We start from the raw sequence: 18,480 nt of genomic DNA, 5'->3' as shown, positions 1-18,480 counted from the left end.
TGTTTTATGTAAGAGGAAGCATGATTACTGTAAATCTGTAAAATATCAGATCATTGGCTGTTACTACTGTGAAGGCAAGGGTTGTTATGTGCTTTCCACCATCTGGGTGCTGCTTATTGGAATAACTTTTATATATGTGGCTTATACACAAAATATTTTTATAAGAAAAATGGACAGCAAAGTCAATGTTCTGAAACCTCACTCCAAAATATGCACAATAAAATGTACAAACTTTTTCTTTATTAACTTCAACCATATAGAATGCAGACAGAAATACAATAAAAATAGAAAAATACAGGATTTATACAAGTATTATATTTACACAGATGAAAGGTTTAAAACAAATTAAACCGTCTACTGTTCTTTATCACTTTTCTGAGTCCGTTTCACTGTTACAGCAGTGCCAAAGAGTCTATCCCAGTGACTAAAGAAGGGTGCAAAGTTGCTGCTGGGTTTCTGGTGATGTATGTCATGGGTCATCGTCCCTCCAAGAAGCCCAAAAGGAACCAGGTGACTAGGAGAATATGGCAGGTCGTAGCCGATATGGTCTTCCACAGACATCCAAATGCTGAAAACAGAGAGCGTCCATACGGTCAAAGGATGGCACTTGAGCAGGATGGGATTGAGGTTGCTCCAGAAGCCCACCGTCATCAGCTCCACACCGCTCAGGTGCTGGGTGGACCAGGAGAACGGCGAGATGTAATCGTGATGGATGGCATGGACCCATCTGTACAGGTGAGGGTTTTTGTGGTGCACCATGTGCCAGAGGAAGTACTGAGCATCGAAGATGAGCAAGACACCCAACACGCCTGAGAACAGCTCCCATACTGTCGGAGCAACTGCAGGGAGTGGGGGAGCGGGCATCACCACGTTGGTGATCAACACAGCCGGAAGAACAAACACCAGATGATTGTACACCGCCGTCCCCAGAGTCCTCACCATCATGCCTACGGTGGGACGCCGCCCCTTTTGGATCTTGTACTTGAAAAGAGGAGCTTTCTCTCCTAGGACATCCAGGACCGCGAAGGGGACGCTGAAGATGATGTAGCTGGAGAAGGCGAGCAGCACTGGGAAGAACGGAGACGAGATCTGGCTGTAGTGCTGAAAAAGCAGGTGGTCCCACAGGGGCTGGAGGAGACGGTTTGAAGTTGTGGAAGTTGGGAGCTGAAGAGCGACTTCACTGATGTTCCACATCCTGCTGCTGGATTGAGCAATGGCAAGTGAATGCTGATGGGGAATATCCCAGACCTATTTATACTGCTGAGCCAGACTTGGAACTCCAGTAAATCCATGATAAGGCACTTTCTCTCCATTTCTCTCAGCCAATACCCCACAATTGAAAGTTTCCAAAACGTGAAACAAGACTGCTAGTAAACTAATGTTATGCTGGATTACTTCAATTCTTGGCGCAAAAGAAAATCTTTCTCAAATACCCCCGTCTCTCCCTCCTCTAAAGTCTGGGTTATTGAACTGATCATTTCTCTCCATTTTGTTGAATCAACAGCTTTGATACAATCAAGTAAATATAATCATTTAAAAAACTGTGTAACTTTAAATAGACATTTAAATGTAATTATTACTAAGACCTAGCAAGGACCTTCTACTATCCAGGACAAAATAACAACAATATCCACTGATCCTCCTATTCAAAAGAATCAAGTGTGTCAAAACTTTTGAACAGGGGTAATTTGTGGTAAAGGGGACCTACTGTTTAATGCCCCTTTTACAAGATGTAATATAAATCTTTGGTGTCCCCAGAATGTGTCTGTGAAGTTTCAGCTCAAAATACCCCACAGATCATTTATTATAGCTTGTCAAATTTGCTTCTATTTGGGTGAGTAAAAACACACCATTTTTGTGTGTGTCCCTTTAAATGCAAATGAGCTGCTGCTCCCGACCCCCTTTCCAGAAGAGGGCGGAGCTTTAACGCTTCGTTTGCTCAACAACAAAGCTGGAGAATCTCACGCAGCCAAAATGAGGATTGTCAGTAACGGTGTTCAGCCTTACATCGTTCAAACCGGAGTCGGACACTGATGGAGAGACTCAGGAAGAAGTTACAACTTTTAGAATGAAACTGGACGTTTCTGAATGGTTAGTGGATAAATTTATGTAGTTGCTGTGGAGTTGATTCAACTCATCGACTAGCATGTGCCGTCATGTTAATCTTTTGTGCAAATCCAGCGTTGAATTGACCCTCGTTTGTGAAGCAGTCCGGCGTAAAATGACGGCATGGCAACAACACTCTACTACAACAACTCTTCCTCTTCTCTAAAGCAGCCCAACATGGCCACACCCCCTTTCTCGTGTTCTCGGGGGCAGGGGTTTATGTAAATTTTAGGGTTAGTGATGTCACCAACCTGGGAAGAAGCTCGTTGTAGTCCCTACCAGCCATTTATTGTAGTCCTTAAAGTGATTTCTGTAAAAGAAAATATCTCCCTTTGCATTGAACTTTGAGCGTCGTAACTTTGCAGATGTTGTTTATGCTCAAACAGCAACATTACACACTAACTAAAGTTAAAAAAGTGAAATCATAATCAAGGACCGCTTTAATCATTCTTGTGTACTATATGTAAACATCTGTTTTATTTAGTACTGCCCTTATTCAGGGCAGTACTAAAAAAAAAAAAATGCAATTGTTATGATCCCTCTCATATATTTTTTAATTATTAACATTTTGCAAATTCTGCAAGGGGTGTGTAAACTTATGGCCACAAATGTATGAAGTGTTGAATTAAATATTTTCATATCCCATTCTCAAATAATAATAACAACAACCAAATGTTTTTTACATAATTTTATTTCAATTGCAATCATAGAAAATGCAGATAAATATTTTGCATTCCATATTTTGCTTATTTCACTACTACATTTGGGATACAAGTATCCATTAGATTGCATTAAAAAAAAAAAAAAAAACTCATAATGATTATAACGTTTAACAAAGTTTTCAAGTCCAAATGACTCTGAACGTTATTTCATATATTCTTAAGCAATCTAAAACCAAAGGTCTGAGTAAATTTATGTACATACATAATATGCATATTTATTTCTACTAAAAGAAAATGGTTAAGCTGAATATATGTCAAATCTGTTAAATGTATTTTATTTAAAAAAAAAAAAAAAAAAAAAAAAAAAATCACTGCAAGAAAACAATTTTGCAAAATCATCCGAAAAGTAAATCTAAAGATGTCTCATAAATGACTTAATTGGGGACCTGGCCATGAATCATCTGATTGGTTGAAAATAAGATCCTTTGGCATCATTATTCACTTTTTTTCCTTGCCACCGTTTTACGTGTGTTGGTGTATTTGTGCCGGTCATTCCTGTGTAGAAAAATAAGATAACAGCAAAAGGTTCATATGCAGTTCAGAGACAAAATGATCAAGTCATATCCAATTTGTTTACAACACATAGTTCACCAACAGTTTACATGTGCATTTAAGGGAGCATATGATGTTATTTTAAAAGTTCATAATTTTGTTTATTGGGTGTAATAGGATAGGATAACATGATTTAATGCTAAAAAAAACCCCATTATTTTTCACATGCTGTACATTATTGCAGCTCCTCTAATCCCAGTCTGTCTTACTCTGAAACACGCCAATTGGCCAAACACTTCAAGCATTTGTTGGAAATGTAACGCCCCTTACCATAATCATGAGCTTTTGCTTCCAAGGCTTTAAGCATTTGTAAACACAATAATGTCATCGGTTTTACCATATCAGTTCGAGCCAGAATCGGATTCTGAAAATGATGATGATCAAGCTGATCGATCACAATCAACTCTGCAAGAACGACTTGAGCAGAACATTTCACAGTGGTAAGTAGTCTAGCTGTCCTCTGTAAAATGTGCTGTGCGCAAGAACAGCGTTATAAATAATTCTTAACCACTGATTTCGCATCAAAACACACAGCGTCTCTGTGACTACAATTCACTGAAGCCCCGTCTTCTCTCTGCGTACGCCTTTGGACGGGCATTATGCTAATATTTCACATTGTGATGTAGACGTTTGAGGAAGTAATATCTGATCGAAATCTGACTAATATCGGACTTCTATCAAGGCGTTTTAGGCAGGTCTAGCTCAGTGTTCTCTAAAAGATAAGATAAATCCCTTTGTGACTTTGCAGATCATATACAAGCACAAACAGATACATTACACGTGATATAAAGCATCATATAACCTCTTTAAAAATAAACCTCTACCATATTCTAGGCTTGTCAACAACTTAGGTCAACTTAGTTATTAGTTCAAGGTTTAAAAGTGTGTATCTGTGACAGAGTGTACAAATGGTACGGTTCAAACACTATATTAATCACTGGCGAGTTGCAACGTATGTAACAGTAGATGGAAGGGAAATATTACACTATGCTATATTTAATTGCCACATGATTTATATGGTATAGGGAAATCAGCACATACCTGCTCATCTTAGCCTTGTTTCTACAGCCCTGTCCGCCCTCCCAGTGGCTTGTGAAGGTGGCTCTTGTCATCATACTTCCGCAACCAACACACGGCTTACCGTTACTGTATGGCTAGAAGGAGAAAACAAAACAAGAAGTCAAAAATCTTAAGTATATTATACACCAGTGGTTCTCAACTTGAAACCCAAAATAATGGGCCACAGCTCTGTTCTGATTGACTTCTAGACAGCAGGAAAAAGGCTACCCTAAATGCACAATGCAATCATTCCTGTATAGAAAAATAAGAAACAAAGCTATAGTTATTATACAGTACTATTTTGGAAATCATTTTGTACAGCTTGTACTTTTTACAGTAAAACTCTTTGGCTTAACAATGTTAATGTCAACGGCCATGTGTGTGGTCAAACTCTACAATATTTGGGTGCAAATTTGTCTTTTTCTCCAATCTATGAAAAAAGTCAGCATGAAATCAATTGACCCTATTTACTTTGTTAGCACAAATTACTAGTCTTGTGCTAAACAAATTTATATTGCCAAAAGTTTTGGGACGCCTGCCTTTACGTGCACATGAACTTTAATGACATCCCATTCTTAATCAGTAGGGTTTAATATGGAGTTGGCCCACCCTTTGCAGCTATTACAGCTTCAACTCTTCTGGGAAGGCTTTCCACAAGGTTTAGGAGTGTGTTTATGGGAATTTTTGACCATTCTTCTAGAAGCACATTTGTGAGGTCAGGCAGTGATGTTGGCGAGAAGGCCTGGCTCGCAGTCTCTGCTCTAATTCATCCCAAAGGTGTTCTATCGGGTTGAGGTCAGGACTCTGTGCAGGCCAGTCAAGTTCCTCCACACCAAACTCGCTCATCCATGTCTATATGGACCTTGCTTTGTGCACTGGTGCGCAGTGATGTTGGAACAGGAAGGGGCCATCCTCAAACTGTTCCTACAAATTTGGGAGCATGAAATTGTCCAAAATGTCTTGGTATGCTGAAGCATTAAGAGTTCCTTTCACTGGAACTAAGGGGCCAAGCCCAACCTCTGAAAAACAACCCCACACCATAATCCCCCCTCCACCAAACTTTACACTTGGCACAATGCAGTCAGGCAAGTACCATTCTCCCGGCAACCGCCAAAGCCAGACTCGTCCAGAGAAGTGTGATTCGTCACTCCAGAGAACACGTCTCCACTGCTCTAGAGTCTAGTGGCGGTGTGCTTTACACCACTGCGTCCGACGCTTTGCATTGCACGTGGTGATGCAAGGCTTGGATGCAGCTGCTCGGCCATAGAAACCCATTCCATGAAGCTCTCTCCGCGCTGTTCCTGAGCCTAATCTGAAGGCCACTCGAAGTTTGGAGGTCTGTAGCTATTGACTCTGCAGAAAGTTGGTGACTTCTGCGCACTGTGCGCCTCAGCATGCGCTGAACCCGCTCTGTGGTTTTAAGTGGCCTACCACTTCGTGGCTGAGTTGCTGTTGTTCCCAGTTGCTTCCACTTTGTTATACCACTAACAGCTGACCGTGGAATATTTAGTAGTGAGAAAATTTCACGAATGGACTTATTGCACAGGTGGCAACCTATCACGATATACCACGCTTGAATTCACTGAGCTCCTGAGAGCGACCCATTCTTTCACAAATGTTTGTAGAAGCAGTCTGCATGCCTAGGTGCTTGATTTTATACACCAGTGGCCATGGAAGTGATTGGAACACCTGAATTCAATGATTTGGAGGGGTGTCCCAATACTTTTGACAATATAGTCTATGTGCAAGTTAATCCACAAAAAAAATTGTCTTTGTAATCTTTAATCAAAATCTGAAAAAGTACTTCCTCCAACTGTCATTCTGCTGTGAGCTTTGACAGTGAGCTAAAAGGAACGCCCACTTTTCTATATCCAATCAATTCCCTGCAGGAAAAACCAAGCAATCAATATTCCGTTTCACTCTGAAAATACTTCACATGCTGAAGTAAAGACGGTCGCAACTTCCGGTTCATGTGGACGACGGGCCATAAAAGTGGGTTCACATGTGGCGAGGATAAACAGTTTGTTTTATGCAGTAAATTACTTTCATGAAAACACCTAAATTCAAAAAATTTAAAACAAAAATGATTAATTTTCCTACTCAGCCTATGTTACTTTTATAATTTAGCATATTGTTGGTCCTAAGCAGTTCATGGTAATATTAACACATTTCTAAAGACATTTTTTTTGTTACTTTCGGATGATAAACTTGTGGAAAAAATGTGAACTGAAGAAAAAACAGATGAGACTCATTGGTGTCGTCGGAACAAATGTTGTGTTTTTGTTTGTCTTTTGCAAAATGTGGGTCATACCCTTTTAGTTGCACCCGCAAAGCCAAAAGGTTTAAACGGGCTGGAAACCTGCCTAATTTGTCTCTAATTTCAATGTAATATTTAGGTTAAGGGGGATTGAGGTGAAAATAATCCTCATCCCGTCGGTCTGACAGAGTTTTTGCCGCTGACCTGCTCTTTGGCACAATAACCGCAGATCATTCTGTTGGCCAGCTCCATCAGATGGTCCTGATCTTCATCATGGCACACATCACATGGGTACGCCCGACCGCAGCATGGAAATCTGGCAGGAGAGATCATTAATGCAAGACGGCTGCCCTAAATATGAGCCAAGGGCATTTTGTAGGTCAAACAAGAGGACTTGGTGGTACACAGCGTTTTCTGCTACAAAATAAACCTCTTACAGTCCCAGACGCTGTTCCCGACAGTTACCTTAGCCACCGGTGACTTTGTCTGAAATGCCTGCAGACACCTTTATCAGGTAGGGGTTTCCCTTGCTGAACTGCAGGGTCTCTGTAACGTCGAGTGTATTTAGGAGCTCCACCTGTAAATTTAGTAAATAATAATAATTTGTTATATTTATAAGTTGCTTTATACTCAATGAAATTTACAAAGGGAGTTTGGAATCTCCTCAACCACAGGGCACCAGAACACACACCAATTAACCAATGATTTCAGAAACACCTTAGGACTTTTACAGTATAGTGTGTGTCCCTATATGGGGCAACAGAACCCACACACATAATTCCAGCATCAACCCAACCAGGGGGTCTCCCATCCTTGCTAAGCTTTAGTGGAAAACCAGGTGCAGGTGGTAAATAATCCCTCGCAGCGAGACTAACCCTTGACACAGAATGTCAACGCACAAGAAACAAGACCTCCACAGAATCAGTGAAGATATAAGACAAGGTTCAGACCTGTTTGATTTCTGGTCTGTGGCTGGATGAACTGAAATTGTGTCGCTTCCACAAAAATTCTGAGTTTGGTATGACAATGTTGGCAGTTTTGTTCCCAGTTTTGCCCATAGGTCAGATTCTAGAAAAAAAAAAAGTTTGTTGTTTGAGAACTTAAAATACAGTATATAATTAGATACAATATCTCTTATGCTCATCAAGACTGCATTTATTTTAATAATTTATTATTACTCTATTTTAATATATTATAAAATGCTGAATTACTCCAGTCTTCAGTGTCACATGATTCATTGTATGAAACCATAGAACATGGTTTCATGTTTTATTCACATGAAATCATTTTAATATGCTAATTTGATTTCAGCAACACTTTATTTTAGGGTCCAATTCTCACTATTAACTAGTTGCATATTAGCGTGCATATTACTAGGATATTGGCTGTTTAGAAGTAATTATAAACCACATATTAATGCCTTATTCTGCATAACCATATTCTACATCTCTTAATCCTACCCAATACCGAAACTTAAAGGGTTAGTTCACCCAAAAATGAAAATTCTGTCATTAATTACTCACCCTCATGTCGTTCCACACCCGTAAGACCTTTGTTCATCTTCAGAACACAAATTAAGACATTTTTGATGAAATCCGATGGCTCAGTGAGGCCTCTATCAACAGCAAGACAATTAACACTTCCAGATGCCCAGAAAGCTACTAAAGATGTATTTAAAACAGTTCATGTGACTACAGTGGTTCAACCTTAATGTTATGAAGCGACGACAATACTTTTTGTGTGCCAAAAAAACAAAATATCTAATGATGGGCGATTTCAAAACACTGCTTCATGAAGCTTCGAAGCTTTACGAATCTCTCGTTTCGAATCCGTGGTTCGGAGCGTGTATCAAACTGCTAAAGTCACGTGATTTCAGTAAACGAGGATTTGTTATGTCATAAGTGTTTCGAAATTTCAATGGTTCACCAGTGGGGTGCGTGACTTGGGCAGTTTGATACGTGCTCCAAACCACTGATTCGAAACAAAAGATTCATAAAGCTTCATGAAGCAGTGTTTTGAAATCGCCCATCACTAGATATTGTTGAATGAAGTAGTTATTTTGTTTTTTTGGTGCACAAAAAGTATTCTCGTCGCTTCATAACATTAAGGTTGAACCACTGTAGTCACATGAACTGTTTTAAAATATGTCTTTAGTAGCTTTCTAAGCGTTTGAAAGTGTTAATTATCTTCCTGGCAATGGAGACCTCACTGAGCCATCGGATTTTATCAAAAATATCTTAATTTGCGTTCCGAAGATGAATGAAGGTCTTACGGGTTTGGAACGACATGAGGGTGAGTAATTAATGACAGAATTTTCATTTTTGGGTGAACTAACCCTTTAACAAAATACCTTACTAACTATTAATAAGCAGTAATTAGGAGTTTACGGAGGAAAAATCTTAGTTAATAGTTAGTTAACAGTGAGAATTGGACCCTAATCTAAAGTGTGACCAACATTCTCCTTCTTCTTCTTCTTCTTATTATTATGTGCCAATATATAACTATATTATTGTGGAAACCATGACACATTTTTTTCAGGATTCTTTGATCAATAGCGACCGTTAAAAAGAATTAATTTGAAATAGAAATCTGTTGTAACATTGTAAATGTCTTTACTGTCAATTTTGATCAGGTTAATGTGTTCTTGCTGAATTTTTTTTTTTTTTTTTTAATATTTAAAAAAAAAAAAACTTTAATCTTTATTAAAAAATCTTACTGCCATAAAACTTATATATATAATCAAATGATATATATATATATATATATATATATATATATATATATATATATATCTCATGTGAATGCAAATGTTATGTCCAGTGAATCTTTGCAGACCTGAATTGTGTCCTCCTTGTTGCAGTTAAGGCAACCAATACTGAACTCGGAGTCCTGCAGTACCAGGTCTACAGGCACAGCTGAGTTAATGTCCAGATAGCCCAAAACATCACTGTAGTGGTGAATCATACTAGGTCTGAAGGCCGCCCTGATATCTGCTCCACAATTCTCACACATAGCAGTATAGGGTAGACGCCCGCTCAGGGTCAGGTCAGAGTCCTCTTTACACCTAGAAAAAGGGGAACATGGATACTTGCGCTTTTGCCTGAGGGCAGTTTGTGATAAATCATTTAAAAAAAACAAGAGGCCATGTTTGCACCTGGTATTGACATCAGACCTACGTGATCCAATCATAAATGGACAGCTCTAAATATAGATGTATTTCTAAACATTTACTAAACGTTTTGTGATCCAATCTTTGAAATGACATTTGGGGGGAGTTTGAAATGCATGTGATCACATCTTCTTGATGCGTCACTCACAAAAGCGAAGAACCGCCTTCTCATCTAGCACACAATCACTCCTTCACAAAATGTTTTAAACTTGGTATACACAGTTTTAAAGAGAAACAATCATACATTTATGTGTCGACTTAAAGTTAATTTTGATATTTTTCCATATTTTTTATTTTAAAATATGTAATATAGTATTTGTTTCAATATGTTTTTGTTAAAATATAAACCCCTGGTTTCACAGACAAGGCTTAAGCCTAGTCCCAGACTAAAATGCACGTTTGGGCTGTTTTAACCTGAAGACAACTTGTATTGACATATCTTAAAATACGTCAATACCATTGTTTGGTCTCAAAATGCACACCAGTAATGTTTTTTCCTAAGGCACGTTTATAAAAGCTACTTAAATGTCCTAATTGAACTAAGGCCTAATCCTGGCTTAATCTAAGCCCTGTCTGTGAAACCAGGACAATATATAATAAAATATTTAAAAAATATAGCTGCAAGCAGCAATTAAAAAGGCATGATGAGTTATGCAAGTATGGCTAGGAGCATCAGACCAACTGCAACAATGAGTATTTAAAAACAATTTTAGATGATTTTAGTCAAAATGGCTGAAAAATCATAAATAGAATCACTAGTAATATGATTTAATTGCTTATCCCTTTTGACCGACAGGTGGTGCCGTTACCAAATTAATGTGGTGTGGTCAGTGTGAGGTGACAATGACAAAGTTTGCTGTTACAGCCTCAGAGTCAGCTTGGCATCCTGTCATTAATTTTGCTGATGCGTTTTTTGAGAACCGTTGGGTCAACCCAAAAGCTTTTAATAACTTTTTGCTGGCATGATCTGAGTCAATTTTGGTGAAAATTGGACCAACAGTCTAGGAGGAGCTTGAAAAATTAATTTTTCAAAGAAATGACAGACAACAATTTCGATCGATTATGGCATAACAGGTATCGTTGTTCTCGGTTTGATTCAAGGAATCTATCAAGACCAGTTTCATTAAAATAAATGAAATTATTCAAAAGCTATTAGCATTTTTAAAAATTTCATTATAAATATTTTGTTGCAAAACTTTTTGAGTATATTCAGGGCATGGTGCCAATGGCACATACTGAGTTTCGTAACAATACGCTCATGTGTTCGTAAAAATACAGCATTTTATGACAAAATTCAAAATGGCTGACAAATTTAAATGAGCAGAAATTCAAACAGAAAATAGCCCTTATGGTTCAAACGTTATTAGCACAAACGTGAGAGAAACTTCGGACAGTTGATGGCGCTAAAGAGAATAAGTTAGAGACTCCAAATTTGTAGGAAAATGTATGTATGTAGTCAAACAATCAGAGAACTGTCCTTGGATGAAACAAACAAACAAACAAAATGATAAAGGCCTGTTCACACCAAGAACAATAACTATAAAGATAAATATAACTATATTAGCATCCACGCCAATGGACAATAACAATATTGCTCCTTTGTGACATTAATGGACTTCCCCATTCCAACAGAATTAGACCAATTATTGAAACTTTATAGTTGTCATCCTTAGTGTGAACGGGCCTTAAAACCTGGTGTAAACAACGATCTGTCTTCATCACTTGTGACAGAATCATTAAAGAAAGATGTAAATACCAGGTATAAAAAGGCCAGAGTTCTGATCTCCGATTACCATCTGAAAACTCCAATGAAATGTTTTAGTTTAGTTTGAAAGAGGACTGAAATTCACCTGTTGCACCTCAGGGACACTGAGATCTGTCTGGCCGCCACAGTAGCTGTTTGTTCTCCCAGTTTCAGACCCAGCAGTTTCATTTCAGTACCTCTTCGTCGCTCTCTTGTTTTTACGTTCTCCACCTGGTGGCCACCTTCCTCCCCATCAATACCGAGAGCAGTTTCATCCTGATCCTCATCCTCCTCCTCCTCTACTTTAGCTTCATCATGCACTTTCTCCTCCACCTCCTCCTCCTCCTCCTCCCCTGAAGCCACTGTGAGTGACACTATACGCTCAGGAGCATCTGATTTCTTGGATTTGCTCTTAAAAACGGTGACCTTGAGTTGTTCATAGGGAACAAACTGTATTCCAGCCCTCTCAAGGTCAACGTCTTTTTTCAACTGAGAAGAGAGATTTGAAAGTGATTAATACTAGATCTAGGTTCACCTGAGTCTGTTCACTGATGCATCACTGGAAGACACTTTCCAGCTGGAATCTGATTGGCTGTTTTAGAGTCTCACCTGTCTGGCTCCATCAGTGAAGAGTTTCTCCATACTACGGTCCAGCCAGCGCAAGTACGGCCTGAAGAGCAGCTCAACTCTGCCCATCAGCTGATTAGTGGCATGTTTAGCCCTCAGCCATTCCTCTGAGGCCTTCTGCACATGTCTGCATTCACATAGCATAAAATAAATACAGTTATCGATATCAGTTTATATTTGCATGCACAGTGTGTGCAATATAAACAGTTCTTCTCACCTCCCCATAAGTGATGGTAAGTCCTGGTCCTCAGGGATATCCACAGTGAAAACCTATGATACATTAGCTTTCATTAGCAAAAACAGACATTTTAACATCAAATTTGAAACATTTCAAAGATGCACACCTCTTGAGGGTAACTCTCAGGAAAGCTGACCATGATGTCCACTTCGTTAAGGTCAAATGGCTGCAAAACAGAGAAAATATTGATGACTATAAAACTACTGTAGTACTGTCAAATCTAACTTTTGTCTACTCATTAAAATGTATATTTGTATACCTATATTATATATATATATATATATATATATATATATATATTATACAAGATTTTTCTTTTGAAAATAATAATAATAATGTTGATGTATTAAATTGATCAAAAGTAACAGTAAAAAAAAGTATAATGATATAAAAATTTCTATTTCAAATAAATGCTCATCATTTTTACTTTATTTATCAAAGAATCCTAAAAAAAAAAAAATCAACATATTAGAATGATTTCTGAATGATCATGTGACACTGAAGACTGGAGTAATGATACTGAAAATTCAGCTTTGATCACAGGAATAAATGATATTTTACATCATATTAATATAGAAAACAGCTATTTTAAATTGTAATAATATTTCACAAAAGTACTGTTTTTATTGTATTTTGATCAATTAAATGCAGCCTTGGTGAGCAGAAGAGACTTCTTTAAAAAACATTTAAAAATCTTTCTGACCCCAAAAGCATGGAAATTTCATGAGGACTTTAAAATGATTAGGCTACATTGGTTTATAAAAATCCTTATAAAAATCCATTATGTAACATTCAATAAGTTTGAATAAGTTCTGCAAACAAGCATAATACGAAAGTAATCCATTCTTGATCTTCTTTCATTTCGTTTTGCACAATCAGCTGTATGATACTGATATTAAGGTTTGGCAAATACTTTAGTGCTCCCTAATTCCCATTATATTAATACTAGCTAGAACTTTGCCATTTGGCACATGGTTGCCTGTACTTTAAATTGACCCCATTATGCTTTTTCAGATATTACGTTTCATGTAGTGTGTTATACAGCGGTTTGTAAAAAGTGTTGTCAAGTCATCAGTAATTCCAGCCTTACTTCCTGCTCGAACCTGTGTAGGTCAATAACACATCTGCATAATGTCCGCTCGCAAACAGCATCTACTTTGACATGCCCTCAAACACTGTAATTGTAGCTGAGGCCTGGAAGAGACTCGAATTGATACAGTAAAACCACCGTTACTGTCGTATTCAAGTGCTGAGGAAGCCGTCGGAGCTGAAATTCAAATGGTAATGGGTGTTTTGTTTCTGACACGTGCTGTAAGCAGTAGGCCAATCACAACAGACTGGGCCATCTGACCAATCAGAGCAGAGTACGCTCTCGGAAATGTGGGGTTTAGGGAGACCGAATCCTTTATCAAACCATTTCTGATACTGTGAAAAAAAAGGTGATGCTGTACTGTGTAATATGAGAAAATTAAAGTGTTTTTTGTTTTTTTTGGATGCATGTGAACCTATTTTAAGAGAACTTCAGAACAAAATTAGAAAGTTTAAAGGGTTAGTTCACACAAAAATGAAAATTACCCCATGATTTATTCAACTTCAAGCCATCCTAGGTGTAAATGACTTTCTTCTTTCAGACGAATACAATCGGAGTTATATTAAATAATGTCCTGGCTCTTCCAAGATTTATAATGGCAGTAAATAGAGGATGAGATTTTGAAGTCCAAAAAAAGTGCATCCATCCATCATAAAAGTTATCCACAAGGTTCCAGGGGGTTAATAAAGGCCTTCTGAAGCAAAGTGATGCGTTTGTGTAAGAAAAATATTCATATTTAAAACTTTAAAAACTAAAATAACTAGTATCCGTACGCATCAATTTACGGCGAAAGAGTGAACTCTTGACATTTTGATGAATGCGGAAGCGCAGATGAGAGAGTAAAACAAAACCCCGGTCACGAAAGTCTAAAATGAGAATTCTTAAAGAGAAATGTCTGAGGATTTCAACATAAGAGAAGCTTGAGTTTGTTGCACACTACTCCTACTCTTACATCGCGTTAGGGGTCACTCTTTTGCCGGAAGACAGTTATTTAAGTTTTTAAAGTTTTAAATATAGATATTTTTCTTACACAAACGCATCACTTCGCTTCAGAAGGCCTTTATTAACCCCCTGGAGCCGAGTGGATAGCTTATATGATGGATGGATACACTTTTTTGGGCTTCAAAATCTCATCCTCTATTCACTGCCATTATAAATCTTGGAAGAGCCAGGACATTGTTTAATAGAACTCAGATTGTATTTGTCTGAAAGAAGATAGTCATATACACCTAGGATGGCTTGAGGATGAGTAAATCATGGGGTAATTTTCATTTTTGGGTGAACTATCCCTTTAAAATAGCATGATAGGGGCACTTTAATCCACTTTATGTTCAATACAATAAGTGCTCACCCAGTCAGGGTCCGTGGCTTGAACCGTGACTCTGTAGTAGGTCAGCTGTCCATCTTCTCTCTCCTGCACGATGAGATTTTCTTTCGGAAATCTCTTGATCAGCTGAGCGATCTCAGTGGCTCTCAGCTCCTTGCAGACCTCTTCAGTAAGATCAGCCAGTTTGACCTGCTCATGACTTTTAGCTGATCGTGCGGCTGGAGCGGAAGGCCTGAAGCTGCTCCTCTCTCTCGGGCCGTGAGGCTGGTCCTCCACGGACGGAAACTGCTGTGGATGCAAAAAGCGACACCGGTCCTCCATTGCACAAAACCCAGACAGAAAGTAGCGGCAGGGACGCCTGGGTCTGTCCTGCTTCATGGGAGCAGTTCTGCGGCTGGACGGAGGCGGATGTTTCTCTGAACCAGATTGGCCGTTTTCACTCGACTGCTGCTGTGGGTCTGATGCTTGACCATCCACGTTTCCTTCTTTCTCCTTGTGAGCTGTACCATTCTCTCCTTCTTTCATTGGACCTTCAGCTCTCTGATGAAGAAAGCGGCACCTTTTCCCGTAATAGCATCGCCTGCCCTGAGAGTAAAAACGGCACAGTTGCTGCACCTGAGCGGCCTTCTGGGAAGTGTCTTTACTGCTAATCTCAGTATCATGGCTTGAGTTGTCCTTTTCAGTCTCAACCGACACAGACTGTGGGGCTGGTTCATCCTCAGGAACCAATGACTGTGAAACATAAATAAAACAACATTAAAATATATTTTAATGATTAAACAGAAAGATAACTATTTGTAATCATTCAACAATAAAACACTACCATCTAACAGCAATGAACAGAACCATAAGAGGCACTGTAATTATCTGCTGAAAATATCTGCTTAAAACCTTTCCCTGTTAACATGCATTAAACCTACTTAATGCATTTACATAACATCTGAAAGTGAACATTGAACTCACTCAAAAGCATGTGACTAGTGACTAGAATTCAGATTCATTTCAGCAAAATGGCTCTTTCGAACAGTTCATTCAGTGAACTGCTTATACTGAATCAGTAGTTCTTTTAAATCGCTCTAGATGAGGGGTTCTCAACCCTGACCCTCGAGGTCCACTTTCCTGCAGAGTTTAGCTCCAACCTTGATCAAACTATCCTGTCTATAACTTTCTAGTAATCCTGAAGACCTTGATAAGCTTGTTAAAGTGGATATCGAGGGTCAGAGTTAAGAACTCCTGGGGTCACATTTACTGTTCTGCGAATTTTGACAGGTGAAATTTAGTCATCCGCAATTGACCAGTTGCATAAACTACTTAGACTAGTCTTAAAACTAAAGTCAGCTAATTTTTTTTCCAAGACTGGTACTAAGTTTGTAAAGTCAGTTACATAAAAAGGTAGATCGGTCTAATTTGAATCAGAAAAGTAAGACTGATTAGCCCTAACTAACTGCTATTTGGTCAAACTAGATCTTAAGTCACAGTCTTAACATAGAGGCTAGGTTTATGCAACCAGCCACGGGAGTTTTGCATGAAGTGAAAAATGTCCCTAAGCAGATTTTGCTCATGTTGGTCATGCGAATTCACCACACTGACCAAGAGAAAACTGCTTGTTTTGAAAGAGTCCTCTGTGGGAGCGGTGATTCATGCATTGCTACACTACTGACAACTTTTTTTATCAGACTTTTTTATGTCCGTATAAGTGACCATTGTTCTGCAAATATAGAGGCAAAATATAGTCATTTCAATAGGAATCCATGCTATCTGGAATTTCATGTGAAGGCGAAAGATTCAGGTGGTCATGCGAATTTGCAGTGTTTTGATCGACACAAAGCGGCTTGGTTTAAAAGTGACAAAAACCATTGACAAAACCATTTTTGCCTGGCACAACGGCAACGCTAATGTGACTGCACTTTAACACATTCTAATAAATGTATGTGCATTAGTTATTATGGGCACTTTCGTAACACTGCTTCATGAAACTAAATTTACAAATCTTTTGTTTCAATCAGTGGTTCGGAGCTTGTATCAAACTCACTAAGTCAATTGATTTCAGCACTTTTATAATTTTGTTTTATTTTCAATTAATTTAATGAATGAGTTAATTTAATAAATGATACTTAAGCATCTATATTACAAAAAGAAAAATATTTTAATTGCTTCTAATTGGCCAAGCCCTGCCTAATAACACCCAAAACAAGCATTAATATAAAAGAACAAAATATTTTACAAAACCTTCATATTTAACCCTATAAATCCTATACTGTATCATATTTAATATGTGATTTACAAAGGCCTCTAAATTATTGATATGATATACTGCAAAGCCTTTATTTCTGTTTAGTAAGAAAAAAAGTCTTTTAGTATAATTCTAAAAATGTCCACCTTCAGGTCATGGTACACATGTCTTTTTGCTGTGAAATCTTTCATTAACTTTTAAAAAGTAAATGTAAGAATAACTTTCATATTGTTAGTAATATTTCCATATGACCATTTACTGGACAGAAACAATTTAGGTTTACTATACATAAAAATAATGAAAAATCGTGTTTAAATGTGAATATCAAATCAGGCCTTTGAGGAGTGTTTATTTTTATATCTCTGAATCATAATTGAATTGCATTATATGTATTTGACCCCCACAATTACACTACAGAGCTTTGATCATAAAACTAAGCATTTCAATATCAAACCTTTTAAGATCTCTTTAAAAATATATATTTTGTTTACAGGTTTAGTTTTTGTTGAATTTACACCGTTTTGACCAGCAAGTGCCGCAAGAAGTAGTGTTTCGAGCCGAGGTCTTCGAAACACTGAATCATTTAGCGAATCAACTGGTTCATTTCATTCGAGTTTCGAAAAGCTTAATTTCTCCCATCACTAATATTCATGTTAATACTGATTAACACTTTTATTAGCTGTGTTAATTGTGTTTTATTATTAAAACTATGATATTCAAATTGAACCTATTCATCTGATTCTTCGAAACGATTCAATGTACGATTCATTTACTGAGGAATCGTACACCGCTAACACGCACTTTGGGATCAGGAAGTGCTGCTAAACTTCAAGTTTGACTGTTTAAAATACCATGTTGTTTTTGATTACTCATGTTGAGGTTAATGTGATGTTAATGTCCTGAATTATAGCACTGATCACAATTACTGGTGTATATATTTGTGGTGGATGACACCTAACAGATTTGCCACTAACCTGCTCCACACCCGCACTTTCTGACTCCATTTAATCGGATAGCACCTTGTAGTCAATGTAAACTGTCCAATACTTCAGTACTTATTGCTGTCGCTCTGTGTCGTTTACGTTTACGTTAGCATGAACACACGAGTTTCTAGGATTAAGAGGCATATGTTTGATGAAAAAATTAAACAAAACGTCGTCTTCCTCTAGGGGACGCTTTACTGGCTCAAAAAGTCTAACCGTCCATTGATCCGCATTCAAATCTCAAGACGATTTTTTCCATTACTGGAGATATTTTCACACTAAAAAGCCTAATCGTTTGAATCTGTTAATTTGTACCTGAAATAATATCAATGATAAAATGAAAATCTCCTCCAGCAATGATTTGTAAGAACGC

The 18,480-nt window shown here is 37.9% G+C and overlaps 2 protein-coding genes across 2 annotated transcripts; both read right to left on the bottom strand.

Annotated features, from left to right (window-relative positions):
* Window positions 1–354: 354 nt before the first annotated feature.
* Window positions 355–1,728, bottom strand: ch25hl1.1 (cholesterol 25-hydroxylase like 1, tandem duplicate 1). Its single transcript, XM_051870315.1, has one exon. It carries the CDS (start codon window positions 1,192–1,194, stop codon window positions 355–357), a length of 840 nt encoding a protein of 279 aa, XP_051726275.1. The 5' UTR covers window positions 1,195–1,728.
* Window positions 1,729–3,111: 1,383 nt separating this feature from the next.
* Window positions 3,112–18,253, bottom strand: si:dkey-24l11.2 (uncharacterized protein LOC100034462 homolog). Its single transcript, XM_051870302.1, has 12 exons — window positions 18,099–18,253; window positions 14,916–15,623; window positions 12,581–12,640; window positions 12,454–12,506; window positions 12,219–12,363; window positions 11,716–12,098; window positions 9,532–9,760; window positions 7,647–7,764; window positions 7,162–7,273; window positions 6,901–7,012; window positions 4,422–4,534; window positions 3,112–3,323 (listed from the first exon to the last, which is right to left on the bottom strand). The coding sequence occupies exons 1-12, from the start codon at window positions 18,126–18,128 to the stop codon at window positions 3,263–3,265; spliced, it is 2,124 nt and encodes a 707-aa protein (XP_051726262.1). The 5' UTR covers window positions 18,129–18,253; the 3' UTR covers window positions 3,112–3,262.
* Between the last annotated feature and the right edge of the window lie 227 nt (window positions 18,254–18,480).

Source organism: Ctenopharyngodon idella, chromosome 18 (genome assembly GCF_019924925.1).
Source record: "Ctenopharyngodon idella isolate HZGC_01 chromosome 18, HZGC01, whole genome shotgun sequence".
NCBI classification, from domain to species: Eukaryota; Metazoa; Chordata; class Actinopteri; order Cypriniformes; family Xenocyprididae; genus Ctenopharyngodon; species Ctenopharyngodon idella.
This window is presented reverse-complemented; position numbering and strand designations above follow the sequence as displayed.

Excerpts from the sequence above, each read along its gene's own strand:
- ch25hl1.1 (XM_051870315.1), bottom strand. The coding sequence starts at position 1,194 with ATGTGGAACATCAGTGAAGTCGCTCTTCAGCTCCCAACTTCCACAACT.
- si:dkey-24l11.2 (XM_051870302.1), bottom strand. The coding sequence starts at position 18,128 with ATGGAGTCAGAAAGTGCGGGTGTGGAGCAG. Across the intron at positions 12,364-12,453 it reads TTACCATCACTTATGGGGAG|ACATGTGCAGAAGGCCTCAG; the intron begins GTGAGAAGAACT and ends ATGTGAATGCAG. Across the intron at positions 12,099-12,218 it reads TCACTGATGGAGCCAGACAG|TTGAAAAAAGACGTTGACCT; the intron begins GTGAGACTCTAA and ends CTCTCTTCTCAG.